Below are 14,632 nucleotides of genomic sequence, written 5' to 3' on the forward strand. Positions count from 1 at the left end.
ATAAATATCCAATGAAAGAACTGCGATCGCGCGCGCGCGCGCGAACAATCTAATCAGTATATCACAAGAAGCAAATACAGTTCGATACCGGTTTTGCCTCTTAATGTGACAAGTTACTAAAGATAGTAACATGTAACACGTTCGTAAAAAAATTCCACTTGCGTGTAAAAAATTTTAATTTATATTTATACAAAGTCTATAGAGATATTTTTCGAATGATTAAATGTTTTGTTCATTAATTAATTAATCCTTACTCTGCTTTAATTTTTAAAATAATTCAAGACGACACTATTCATATCGAGAGGTAAATGGATCTTTACTGAATTGGTGGCTCATCGAAAATTTTTAAGAGCAAGAATAGAACGCGGAGGAGGGAGAGAATGCGATATACGCGGCGCAGCAGGAAGGAAGGAAGGAAGGAAAGAAAGAGAGAGATCGCCGCTCGGTGGTCGACGGCCAATTTCTGAATGCAAATAACGGTGGTGTCGAAAGGGGGTCTTGCGGATGAAAACGCGGGGAGGCAGTAGAGTATGCAAATAGAAAGCTGTTACGGGCGTCTTCTTCGCCTTCGGTCTAACCTACCACTTGCCACTTGAATATGACGCGCGAGCCCAACCCCTTTCTCACGGCGCGGAAAGTGTGAATTCAATGTGAAACGCTGGCGTGTGGTGGGTGCAAAAGAAAGCCTTGAAATCGAGGATACCGCGCTCGCGCGTTCGTAATTTTTTCAGCGGCTCATTTTGGACCGTCCTTGTTCTCGCGGAAAGGAAATCTTTTCTGAAAATAAATGTGGCCTGAAAATTTCATCAATAGAATTTAAATTAATTCAATTTCTCTTTGTGTAGAAAATGCTGATTCGTAATTCGTTACTTAACACCGGTGGTAAAAGGAATTAATCGATTGCAATTTATTGATAATTTTCATCAACAAAATCGCGCGATATATTTTAGCCAGTTCAAGTATTCCGAGCTCACCTCGACAGTATTATCGCAAGATCGTTGTTCCTCGTGCGATCCTTGCTATACGCACGTATCATAGACGCAATATTAAGCCGGCAACGACAAGCTGGATCTAATTAATTAGTAATTGTGTATGTGTGTGCGCGCGCGCATGCGGGCAAATTAATCTCGCCTTTTATCTGGAGGACTTTAATAGGTACCCAACCATTCACCAGCTGCCGTTGCACGAGATAAGATAGGTTACCCCACATTCAGCCATCTATATATTAGTTTGAAAAAAACCATAGAAACATCCGCGTACCACTCCATTCTAATATCAATTGTAGAAACTGGAAAATATGAAAAGTTGAAGAGATTGAAAATACGAATATTTCTGATTGTTAATTTTAAGGGAAAAAAAAAAAAAAATTTTCTCCCCTTACATCGCCGATATTTTCCATCATATTTTATAATAGCTATAAATTTACGACACCCGGTACGTATCGATCGTGCGTCATTATACGATCGAGCCGGGTTCTCCGAGTTTCTCACACCTGAGTTGAAGAGCCGTAGGACTAATAAGAAATCGTATAGGGGCGGCCGCATGGCGAGATCACGACGAAGGAGAGCCTCCGCACTCACACATCCATATACAGAGATGTGTGGGGCTCACGCACGGAGCGAAGACGGCAGATATAATGATGGCCGTGGCGTGCCCTATAGCGTGTAAACCATGAGAGATAATGTAACAGTGGAAGTTCGGCTGGCGCCACTCGTTATTTATACAGTGTGGTCAGCCAGAAAAGGGGTCTCTCGGGGGACTTGGGGATCTCTCGGGACAGGGGGTGAAGACCGGAGACGCCCACTAAATTATTATTTGTTCTTGGCGAGTCATAAACGCCCGGAATTATACCGGGGCTACCACGAAGTCTCCGCGATCGCGAAATTTTTGAAACCGCTGATCTTTGAAACAGCAGGAAGTGATGATGGTGAGAGAGTCCGCTTGGCACTCGAGAGGTCCATTTCCTGTCAAATTTTTAATTTCTTACAAATCGCAATCTTTTTCTCGAAATCACACGCGCGTGTTGGTAGAAGCATTAAAATTGCCAATTGTTGCCAGAACAATAAGAGCTATAAGATAAAAGGGATATAATTCTATGGTTGGAAATCCGTGAAAGTTATAAGAGATGAAACGAGATTTTCTTTCGATTCTGACTCGGGATTGAAACAAAGGCTCGCGTCGCTTTTCCATCTGACTCTGGGCCCGTTAACGGGCCGAATCGCGCTCACAATAAAAAGGGACGAAATTCTTCACGAAGAGAGAAGCTCTCGGTGGATGCGACTCCGGTATATACGGTCGGTCCTCCTCTCTTGGATCCGGTTAAAAAAGTTCCTCGCTGCGGGGGTTCCGCGGGAGGAGATGCGACTAAAGGATGAAGGGGGAAGAAGAAGCTCTCGAAACTCTGGCAGTGCCCGAGCGACGACTATCGGTTTCCCTATCGCGCCCGCTCATCTCCCTTTGGGGCCCTCTACGCGGGGCCCTACGGTAGAAAGGCGTATATAAACTCTGCCTTAACTGCTTTACGACGATCGTTTGTACCGATTTGTTCGACAAGACGCACACGAGACGACCTCGCACAGTCGATAGGTTGGACAGGGTGGGCACTTAGGGAGGGAGAAAGAGGAGAGAAGAATAGGGGTGGAGGACGCGGCGGAGAAGCGACTCTCTTCTCTTCTCTTCTTCGCTTTCCGTTTCCCCTTTTCACTGTCAGCTTCCTTTGCGAATAGATTTGTGTCCTGCCCTTTGCCGTTCCATAAAATCTTCTCTCCTCGTTTCCTTCTCGTTTCTCTCTTCGTCTCGTTCTTCCGTGTCTTTACCATCGTGTTTTGCTTCTTCCTGACGTCGACGCGCCGATGAGAACAGCTCGCGTGTCGTTACGGAATGCGTCGATAAATGTACGCAACGTAAACAGATTAAATTATAACGATGCCAGAAGGTACACGCGCGATAATTATACGATATATGGCACGATTGATTCATCGAGAAAAGGACGGGGGATATTTGCGGCGCGACCGATTTAAGGCCGCGTAATTTCCGTTAGATTCCGGGGGAACTTTTTAATCTTCTTTTCGTGGCGGCGCTTTTGCGCGAGGATCACGCGTCATGCGGTTTTTTAAACCTATACTTTATGCTTCTTAGTTTACGAAGCGCGGAGGATGCGATTGAGCCTATGTCCTCGTCTACAACGGGTGTTTCCGAAGAAAAGGAATACGTAGAGAAGTCATTTATCATATCGACAAAACAAATATAATGAATAATTAATATAATTCGTATGAAGTAAATCTGCAATCGGGGTTCATTAATATTTAATGGCCCACGAAATTCTTAGTTCAATTAAAGCGTGTCATTCGCATATTTCTTACACATCGCGTGTCACCCGTTACGTGGCCGGAACAGGGCCCGAAATCGGCGGGAGATGGAAAAGAAGGAGAGGAGAGGAGAGGAGAGGCCGACGACGGCGATAAGGAGAGGCACGGATTGGCGGGCGGAGAAATAAATGGGCATGCAAAAGGGACGCGACCAAATCATCACGGTGGGCGCAGCGCTTAGCGATAAAATAAATTAACTTAAGGCTACCGGCTTGCGCCGGCATTCTTACAGTGGCCGCGTCCCCGTCGCGCGTAATGACGCGTCGTAAATAACCGTCCGCCCCCCGCCCCCCCTTTCGATAATATCGACGAGAGCGACGGGGGCGGGAGAGGAAGGATCCGTTTCGACTCTTCGGCGTTGCGTAAAGACGATTACAGTTGCTCGCCGACAATTATTATCCGCGTTCGCGACGTCGTTATTCCGCCTTACCGAGGAGCTCGCTCTCGTCGGGGCTAATAACGAGGCTTCTTTTTCTTACAGCCTCCGGCTGCACGACACGAAGAGATCGTAACGATTAGTCGCGTAAAGTCGTAACGTTCCTAGGCACGTCGTTTTAAATTTCTCGGCGCCGAGACGCGAGAGAAACGCGCGCGTGAAGGGCTCGCGGCCATCCTTAATTACAACTAGATAGAATTATGAAGAATGCAATCTCTTTGCGTTCGTTGCGAGAGTTTGTAAAAATTGGAGAAAGTAAGCTATAAGATTATTTTTGACAGTACGTGTATAGCGTATAACGATATAACGGATAAAACTTTTTTTCTTTCTTGTTTTCTCTGGTGCATGCAGATAATTCGGTACAATGCAAAAGTGTTTATAAAAAATGCATTGATTCTGTGTCGCATGTATTCGCTTTATTGACAAAAGCGCGTTCGTGCTTCTCGGAGAAATATCGTTCCTCGGAAGCGCGAAACCAGCGTGCATAATCAATCGTCGTAAATAAGGCGCGGCGACGATCGTATAGGATACACCTATCGGGCGTCCGCGTCGTAAATCCGCGGGTTGGTTTCACCGAATCGGCGGCGGGTGTATCTCCATCGAGATATCGGCGCGCGGCTTCGACTCTCACAACGACGAGGAGAAGCAGGAGCAGCGCAGCGTGCCCACGTGGGTTTGCGAGCGCCGTCTCTTTTCTCCCCTATTTGTCGTCATTACTCATCGATATTTCGCGAACGGTTATTTATATCCGTTTAGAGAGGGAGGATGCTCTCTTCGCTTCAGATTTACATAACCGCGATAGCCACAAATGAGATACTTTACACGCATAAATTTCTTTAATTTTCTTTTATTTCTTCCTCCTGTTAGATGAATTTTAAACGTCGGGTTCGATAAAGTATCACTATCTGATTGTGAAATATTTTTTAGTATTAATGACAGAGAGTTTCATGAGAGTTATATTTTTTAAAATAATTTCAATGTTTTATAAATCGTATCATAGTATTAAAAAATTAATTAATATTTGTAAAACTTTCTTCTCCTTTCTTATTTTCATCGAATACACATTTGTCATCAAATTACATCTCGCTGCATTAATAATCGGCAATCATCGCGACTATAGAGGCTCGACGTGATCGAACAAAGTAGCGTCGTATACGCGTATTCGATCGATGCGCAGACCGTTTCCCCGACGTTCCTGTCTCTCGTTAACGAGGCAGAAGCCACGACGATACGGAATACCGAAAGAACGCCCAAGGCCGCGTCTAGATCGGGCCCCGCCGATAGAGCCGTAACGCCGAAAATTAGCGCCGTCCAAGAAACAAATATGTGAGAAGAGAGAGAAAGAGAAAGAGACAGCAGTTGCGGGGAACGGACAAGGACAGCTCGCGCGACGTTGCCGCGGGAGAGAAGAGAGACGTGCGTATGTATAGTATATTCGTGCCGGTGAAGAGAGGATGCTTGCGTCCCGAGTTGTATCGCGCTTGCTCGTCGTCGTCGTCGTCGTCGTCGTCGACATCGTGCTCTCGCACATCACCGCGGGCTCCTGAGGTTTCGTGGAAGCGATCTCTCTTCCACCTGCCATACACTGCGGAAAGCGCAGCACCGGAGATGGGATGTACTGGGTGTCCCGGAAGTGCATCGCTGCGGTTACACCCGAAACTGGCAGACCACTTCCGCGTATGAGAGACGAAACGCGATGAGAGAGAGAGAGAGAGGGCCATCGCAGAACGGGCGATGTTACAAAATAATCGTAAGCATAGAGTCAGAATGATAAAAATGCGCAGATTATTTTGCTTTTGCATTTATAATTAATATTCCCACGTATATAATTAATATTTATAATGCAATTCATTAAATGCATTTATATATGCTAATTGTAATTAAATTATGAGACACGGAAGGTTAAAATTATAGTTAATCTGACAGGATTGTACGCTGTTATCGAAAGAGATAGGCCTATCCGGTCGATGATAATTGCGATCATTGCAATTATCGTCGGCTGAGAGAACGGCACAGAGTATAAATTATATCGATTAAAAAGATTGGCATCTCGCAACTTATTAACGATGCCATCCGCGATATAGGTTCGTGCCGCGCATCGATCGAAAGTCTCGAAAATGGGAGTACACCATATGCCATACGGGAATAAACCGACATGGTATGCTCCTTCCCTCAGAGAGAAAGAGAGAGAAACCGCTATGTGTAAAGCCCTTTGAACATTGTAGCGGGACGAGGAATTATGAACGAGAAAGCCGGACGATCGACTGTCGGACGAAGCAGGTGCTTCTTCGCAAAGTTGTCCGTTTTACCGCGCTTTATCTTGTATTTTATTCCGCTTCATCGCCCGATACCTTCGAAATCAATCGTAACGCGATATCGCGCCACGGTTACCGCGATTATCATTTCCAGCTGTAATTGTGTCGTCGTAGTATACACGTTACATATTTAATGGCGATAATCGCGGAGCAGGCGTAACGACGCGTGCATATGTAAATGAGAAAATGTGTGTGGCGTGCGCTCTCGCCATGTACCATCGGTTCACATGCTTCCCGTTTGCATGATCGTTATCTGAACTCTTCTTCTCTCTCTCTCTTTTTTTTTTTTTTTTTTTTTTTTTACATGGACCGCGATATCGGACTTGGTGGATTCTCACTTGTTCTCGCGCAAGTAAACAACTAACAGCGGTGGAGTTGTGTGTGTAATGGTCTTTTTGAAAAATTAACATATATAAATGGATTTTGTGTTATACTTGATAAATTTTGATAAACATCGAGAAATTGGAAGATTTTATCGTTATAGCGGATTCACTCAATCTCAAAATATAAAAATCACAGAAAAGAAACGCCATTATCGTATCGGCAGTATCGTATATCTTTAGATTCTACTAATTTTTTCCAATACAATCGTATTGGAAAATCTTATCGCGCTTTATTTGTGTGACCGTTTTTATTTTTTTTTTTACGATTTAATTTTTAGTATTATTGACGCGGAGTCGGCAACAGCAACGCGGCTCGATCTAGCACCTAATTTCTCGTTCTCTCTGGCAATAACATAAGCCATAATGATGATACTGGTCGTATCCGATGCCGATAAATATTTCTGATGACTCGGCGGCTGTCGTGAGACCCCGAGATCTTGAGACCTCGGAAGCCCTTTCCCGTAATCTGTGCGCATATGAGAGGAGGATGGGGCCATTAAAGACCTCTAGAGGAATGTCGCGCAGGCGGTATATCTTTTCTTATAAAGAGAACTGCCTCTGGTTGAACTTTTGGTAAAGAGTATTGGAAAAATCTCAAGACTTTCATCTTTTAATCACTTGCGAATTATTTGATTAAAAGATATATTCTGTAAACATATACTGTTTTTTAAATATATATAATTTGTAAAAATAGATTATATATAGAAAGAAAGAGAGAGAGAGAGAGAGAGAGAGAGACATAGATTATATACAAAAGTTATAAAAGCTATAAAAAATAGTATTTCGAGATAACGCACGCTGATTGGATGCCGATTTAGAAATAACTTCAACGTAACGACAGTCTTAATTTAATCATCACTGTATCTTGAATTTGAATCCGAAAAGTACGGTAGTCGTACATGAGTTGCTTTCAACTAATGGCAAGCGTCTTATCGGGCCGTTCCGATTTATAGTTTCAAATAGCGATACCCAGAGAAAGTGAGGCGGCAAGAAAGAAGGAAATCGTGGCGGGAGCTCTGAAAGGGACATTTATCGAACGATTTACAGCTTTCGACAGCCTCCGTACAGTGACCAACGGCCAGTCATAATTTGTTTACTCGTATTGTCGCTCATTAGCGGCCGATCTAGCCGAGAATTATGTACGACGGAAGAAGAAAAAGGTTTTCGTCGCGACGGACGCGGGGAATCGACATCCCGTTTCTATGATACACGAGGCGACCGAATAGATCTTGGCCTTCCGTATGTGATTTCAATATGATAACGTACACACATGCGTTTTTCTCTTTTTATGCCTCTCCTCTACGATCTCCGAATGAGATAAGCGTTACACCCAGGCGTTACTTTGTGAATATAATTTCGGACATTTGTGTCTAGATTCCTTGAGAAAGTATCGTGTCAACTCGCTTTATGTATCTCCGCGATAATTAATCCCGAAGGCATGAATATACATTAAAGATGAGATGGCTGTTTACACGTTTCGAGCTGATTTTTTAATCGATCGAAAACACAGATAGCCGACGCACCCGTCATTCGATTAATTTGATGCGTGCGCGAATCGATTAAATGCCACGTGACGCTCGCGTTGCTTGGAAAAATGGCTGCGCGTCTGTCTGCATTCTTGTTTCTTAATTATTTTTAAATTAGCGATATTGCCGAATCCGCGTAGACGCCCGTTTCGCGTCTTATGTAAGATATCCCAACGATTCTTTTTGCTATCATGAATCTGTTGCTTCTCTTAATTTTATATCGTTGTATTTCTTATGCAACGACATAATGATAATATAATAAAATATAATAATAAAATAATATGCAATAATGTTATAGAATATACAATATATTTCATGCGCGAAAAAAACGTAGAAGCGATTTTTTAAACGTTATGCAATCCACTAATCACACGTCTGTCAAAATAAAAAATAAAAAATTATTCGCGTCCTGTAAAATTTGCGACGAAGCGCCGACAGCGTCACGCTCGTCAGAGGATTCCCCCGCGCGCGTCCTCCCGCAGGATATTTTGTCTCGCATAGCGCGGATAATCCGGCTTAGTGTCCTCTACGACGTGAATGAGAACGGCGTCTCGTTTATCGCGAACGAATGTGCCATCGAGCCGAGTCGGACCAAAAGATATCCTGCCTCTTCCTCGCTCGCGCCGAAATTCCACGGGATACGGGACGTATCTCTCAACGGACGGACAGTAGGCAGATGCTACTAGAAAAATCCTTACGGCGCGTTGCTACCTTTCTTCGCGATACCTTTGACGTTTCGCGAGACGAACGGTCGATTCTTTTTAAGAGCCGTCTTTGATCGATGTTCAGCAAGAGTTTGAGAATTAGGATTTATAATAAGATTTTTTTTTTTTGTATGAAATCATTTCGATTAGCTTCTTAATTTTCACATGTAACTCGTGTAAATGAATATAAAATAGTTTTTATTTCTGTTATATATATATATATATATATATATATATATATATATTTGACATTTATCATTTTATTATTCAAAGATTTGTAGTTAATATTTTTACTTTTGAATATTTGTTTTTGACGTTTCATTTTATTTATTGTTATAACATAAATGATTTGTTAAAAGCAGATTATAGTTTTATCAAGCGCGTCAAGACAAAAGATAAAAAGTTACGGATAGTGTTTTTGCTATTATGTAAAGACTGCCTGTACAGGCAGTTTCTCATCTTCTGCAACTGCTACATCACAATGTCTCGATCTATTAATGTGACTGAGATTTGATAAATTTAGTGCACCTTCTTACAATAATGTAATTTTTCGTCGCAACGTGATCGTGAGAAACTTCTTACGCGCGCATTTAAGTGCGTTATCAGAGAGAGAGAGAGAGTTTGAAAATATAATAAGAGTTTGATAATATAATTGTCATCTTGGATTTTACACTCAGAGTGCGATGAAACTTGGGTAGCATGTTATAAAAAAAGCTGTTGGAATATACTTTGGTATAATACTTAATATATATTGTTTTTTATGGTAAACGTAAATTATAAATTGACGAGTCACGTCTATCATTTGACCATTATTATTATGATAATTATTTTCTGTGTAACAGAATTCTCGAATAATGTGATAATATTTTACGAGTTTAATAGAGCTTAATGCATGTGTGATATAATAATTAATCTGCATGTATTTCCGACAAAACCTGTTTTTGTTTTTTCTTTTTTTTTTTTCTTCCAGAATAGCATTTAGCGATACAAAAGTTCGGAATTTTTTCTACGCGCATTTTAGCACGTGCAAACAGCACAACTTCAGCGTGATCTTTCATCGTACGGAATCTCTCGGCTCTTCTCGAGAAAAACACGGTCGCGTGTAACTTTCCATTATAGAATGAACGAGCTATACAACCGACGATGGATCTTGTGTTTCATCCGAAAAACGTGATTCCGAGCGACGATTTTCCAGGTTTCTCGCGGCACCAATATACCTTCTCTCTTCTTCGTCTCGGATATAATTCCTTCGGACTTGGGACAAACGTGCCGAGCGTACCTCGACGGTCGCTACCGGGATGCGTAGCACGGCCGTCGTCGTCGGTTTCTGGCCCGGGGTCCGGTTTTTATTCCAGGGAACGCGTCTCGGCAGCCACCGGCGCATCCGCCGTCTGACAGCGGCCGGGATTGACTCGTGCACGTTTCTATTCCGATCTTTCAGGATTCTACCAGGTGTCGTGGACGTGACTTCGCGGCCGCGCGTTCCACGGAATGCGCACGATTCGTCCCTCGAAGACATTTCAGGAGTGAGAACTCTTCGAATTGTAATCTCGAGAGGAAAGCGATGACGGAAAGAAGGCGACAAAGCTCTTCGCGTTTTAGATGTAGTTTTAATATTGGCGAGAGGATATCCAAGTGGTTTTTTTTTTTTTTTTTTTTTTTTTTTTTTTTTTTTTTTTTTTAAAGGAAGATAACGAGTGAAAATTATTTTCAGCATTATACACACATTGTACGAGATATATGTATATTTTTTTTTAATTATTAAAATGAAATGCTCGAGAATAATACAAAGAATCAACAAAGTGATCTAAAATAAAACGCGATGATTATACAAGTTGCATGATAGTTTAAGATATATAGCTCGCTTAATCCAGCAAATAATCTAATCGAACTATATATGTTGATCGGGGGTCTAGGCAGATGTTTCCTCAGATGAAGTTCCGAGTTTCCGGCCTGGATGCTAAGGCCAAGTACATCCTTCTGCTGGACATTGTCGCTGCCGATGACTACAGATACAAATTCCACAACAGGTAGAGGTTTTGCGTGGTATAGGGAAAAGCGGAGGCATTTATGAAAATATAATTACTATTGTGCGGACAGCTCGTGTTAACCATCTCATGAAACGAGCGTTTCTTCAACCGCGATCATTCAACATGATATACCACAATTAATACTTACATTTTATTATTACCTTCGTTATTTTTAATATTAGTACACGGGTTCTTTTTATATATAACGGATCTTTTTTTTTCTTCCAAAATAAACTATACGATAATAGTTATATGATAATAGTTTTCGATGTTTGATAAGTTTTGAGATGCTTGTCGAGATTCTTAAGATTGGTTGTCCGCCGAAAAGCGCTGTATCCAAGGATACGAGTTTTATGCACGGTTGCCCTTTTCCGTGGGAACATTAAAGAAGGTCAGCAGTGAACGATACAACTAACGTATGCTGTGTTTTTTGCGATCGCAAAATTGTTCGCAGACGCATGTTTCCCGCGTATAAAGTGAGGGTGTTCGGGTTAGACAAGCAGGCTAGCTACATACTCCTAATGGACATCGTGGCATCGGACGAATGCCGTTATAAATTTCACAACAGGTGATATTTTTGACCCTGCGCGATCGAAGCGATCCTGGATCATTCTTTTTTCGATCTACGAATTAAAGACACGATTCTAGTATTCGAGAGATTGAAAAATATACTTGATTAAACATTAAATATTATTTTCATAAATAACAATATATATCGGAATCTTGTTTTTATTTTTTTATTTTTTTTTTATGATGATCCGGGATCGATCTTGATCGAACTACACTGTGTTCACCAAAAAACTCTCTTAAAATAAGTGTGGAGCGTGCGCTGCGAACAATTCCTCATACTCGTCGAAAATAATTTATTTCTCTGATCCTGTACACCTTTTATCGCGATCGTGTGTTAAATCCGATTAATTTACCCCATCATGCGTAATAAGTTCAACGACTAATTCCTGTACAGTTCTCGTGCGAATAATCAATTGTATACAATATTTTGAAAATAAATTGGTAAATGCTTAATTAATAAAAAAATTATGTTTATATATATATATACTGCCGTGGAGCAATATTTTTAGAATTAATGATTTGATTCTCCCGCAGAAATGCCACATAGGGGAAGGGCTCATGGGAAATTATTTCGACTTGTATGGGGATCGCAAGCCTTCACATTAGCTAACCGAGATGCCTTGCAAATTTCGTAACCCCCGTATTTCTCAAAATTTCGACGGCATAAATACGTCGTATATATTTTTGAATATAATTCTACAAAAAATTTATATAACGCACACTTTGTGTGTGTGTTGATTATTAATGTTTCGGCGTTAGAGTTTGAATTCAGAACTGATTTTATTTGCGATACTTTCGTCAAAGGTTTCTCTTGAATTTGGCCGAGCGCAAATATTTGCGTAGCTAAAAGTGAACAAACTCTGTGTTTCTTTCGCGTACTTTCGCGCACTTTACGACGGCCGCGCGCAACTTTTTCGCGACAAATGTCGAATCTCGTCTCGCGTTCCGACAGAAGGGACTCGATTGGCGCTTCTCCACCACGAGAAAATTCTTGCGAAGCATCTCGGATACCTCGACGCGATGTTCGGACGATCGAAACGCAGACCACAATGAACGATTACATCATGCCGACGACCGCAGCCACTTTGGAGAGAACTCGTCCAACGAGTTCTTCCTTCGGTCCTTCGCGCTCGAGTTTGACCCACCTGCGACGACTACGAACGGCGGACACGCCTCCTTTAAAAGACAACAATCGTGCCCGGTCGATGCTCGCGGCGAGCGAAACTATTCGAACTAAGCACTGTTCCTCCTTTTGGCTCATTCTAGATTATCGATTTCGTCATCTATGTTGAATGACACGTAGGATTATCAATATTTGCTGCGAGGAAATTATCAAGATTTATTTATGATTATTAAAAGTACGACTAACTCGTTGCCGATCTATGTTACAGTCAAATCTAGGTAGACAATATCGATTAAAAATTAGGCAATGAATTGTAATGGATAATGATTTTTTGTCTTTCTTTTTTTTTTTTTTTTGTGTAGTAGATTTCGTAAATTAAATATTCTTCACAAATCTCTTTTTTTTTATGTGTGTGAAAAGTAAAGAAATTAATGTTGAAGTAAATCACAGTTTATTTTGGCGAATTTTATTTTTCTACGGTCTGCGTTTCGGTCCCAAATTTATCCTAGGTAAGGACAAAGATCGTTAGTAGACTGCATCTTTGTCGTTGTCGAGGCATGTTACGCGACAAACTGCATCCGGTAACTTTCTAATACATTCTTACGCATGTTGGCATGGAGCAGTAGGTGGATGGTAGCGGGTAAGGCGGATCCGGAAATGCCGAAGAGGATGTACATACATCCGGACTCGCCCAGCAGCGGCGAGCAATGGATGCAAAAGGTCGTGAGCTTCCACAAACTCAAGCTCACCAACAACATCAGCGACAAGCACGGCTTTGTAAGTACTGTACGTAACGCCAACCAAACAATTACTTACTTACTAGCTACTCTTTAAGCTTACTTCTTTGATTTGCAATTAATCGCTAACTTTTGGATCAGCCTGGAATGGTGGCGCTCACACAATAGGCCGATTCAAAATGTGAAACTATCGTAATCGAATGTCGCATGCGACATTTTTTGCGATGCTTTTCACAACGATGACGATCGATCAAATATTAATAGGAAAACAGATACAGATGCATTTTGAATTTTTATATTTAGCTAGAATTTTTTTCCAAAAATAAAATATACTCGTTCAAACATGATTCGAGAATTTTATCGGTATACCGGTAAATTTTTTTGCATCCGAATAATAATCCCTACGTCAATCGTATATTAGCAAAGAGGCCGAAGGATTCGCGAGAAACCGGAAACGGAGCAGTCGTGTTCCCTCACAACGGCCATGAAAGATTCTGTCAGGCGCGCGCGATCGGATTTCCGCGCGGATACCTTAACCGCAGCGTAATCCCCGGATTAAGTTATCGCGATGGATTTCGCCGTCAAGTAGTTTCGCCTGCTTCCCTTCCCCCGCTTCGCGCGTTCCTCTTATTCGTTTTCTTCTTCTTTATTAGCCTCGGCCGCTTGTTCCCTCGACCCCTTTCGCTCTCATTCTCTCATTCTCTCTCTCTCTCTCTCTTGTCTTTTCTTTCTCTGATACAAGGGTGCGCGGAAGCTAGCATTAACTAAAGAAGAAGCCCGCTCCCCTCTCCCTTTCTGCGGCCATGGTGGCTCTGTCTCTTTTTCTCTACCTCGTTCTTTTTCTTTTTTGCGAATCCTTTTTGCGGCCAACCCGTCGGCGCCCTTTGAAGGATCTTGCATCGCTGGCTCGTGAAATCTAGTCCTCCTTACCCAGAGCCCACCGATGTCAATGGCTGGCTGTCGCGCAGTGCGTGGCAGACCGACCTTTGTTAAGACCACTCTCCTACCTCCTCCTCCTCCTCTTCCTCCCGTTTCTTCCCTTCTCATCTCCTTTCTCACTCGGCGTCTATCCCTCTCCTTCTCGTAAACACTCGCGTAAACACGTCTACGCACCAGGTGAAGGAAGAAAAGTGGACGAATAGCCATGAGAGAGCGAGCGAGATGAATGTATGAGGGAAATCGAAAATGTAAGCGAGAAAGATAGAGGGAGAGAAAAGAGGAGGGGGGGGGGGGGCTAGATGGAAAGAACGAGAAGGAACAGCGGGCAGATTGTCGTCGAAAAGTAATGTGGCCACGACATTATGCATGGTTCACCTACATCGTGTGATAGGGCAGCGGGCGTGCGTCTCTTCCGTCCTTAAGGACCCTTTCCCTCTCTCTCTCTCTCTCTCTCTCTTTCTCGGAGTAATGTAGAGAGATCGGATCCGTGCAGTTTGTGCA

The 14,632-nt window shown here is 42.4% G+C and overlaps 2 protein-coding genes across 9 annotated transcripts in view; one reads left to right on the forward strand and one right to left on the reverse strand.

Annotated features, from left to right (window-relative positions):
• Nucleotides 1–14,632, reverse strand: part of LOC138938443 (uncharacterized) — a 355,984-nt gene that overhangs the window by 154,019 nt on the left and 187,333 nt on the right. The gene's annotated exons all lie outside the window — the stretch shown is intronic.
• Bi (T-box transcription factor bifid) overlaps nt 1–14,632 on the forward strand; it is an 84,087-nt gene that overhangs the window by 19,516 nt on the left and 49,939 nt on the right. For 2 of the 7 annotated variants that reach the window (XM_070304779.1, XM_070304780.1), the window contains exons 3-5: nt 10,649–10,762; nt 11,217–11,330; nt 13,079–13,241. In XM_070304779.1, coding sequence (XP_070160880.1) covers nt 10,649–10,762; nt 11,217–11,330; nt 13,079–13,241 — 391 coding nt within the window. The remainder of the gene's footprint in view (nt 1–10,648; nt 10,763–11,216; nt 11,331–13,078; nt 13,242–14,632) is intronic. The other 5 variants (XM_070304782.1, XM_070304783.1, XM_070304785.1 and 2 more) reach the window with 5 other exon arrangements.

Source organism: Polyergus mexicanus, unplaced genomic scaffold (genome assembly GCF_030449975.1).
Source record: "Polyergus mexicanus isolate NDT 795.1 unplaced genomic scaffold, iyPolMexi1.0 SCAF_12, whole genome shotgun sequence".
In the NCBI taxonomy this organism is placed as follows: domain Eukaryota; kingdom Metazoa; phylum Arthropoda; class Insecta; order Hymenoptera; family Formicidae; genus Polyergus; species Polyergus mexicanus.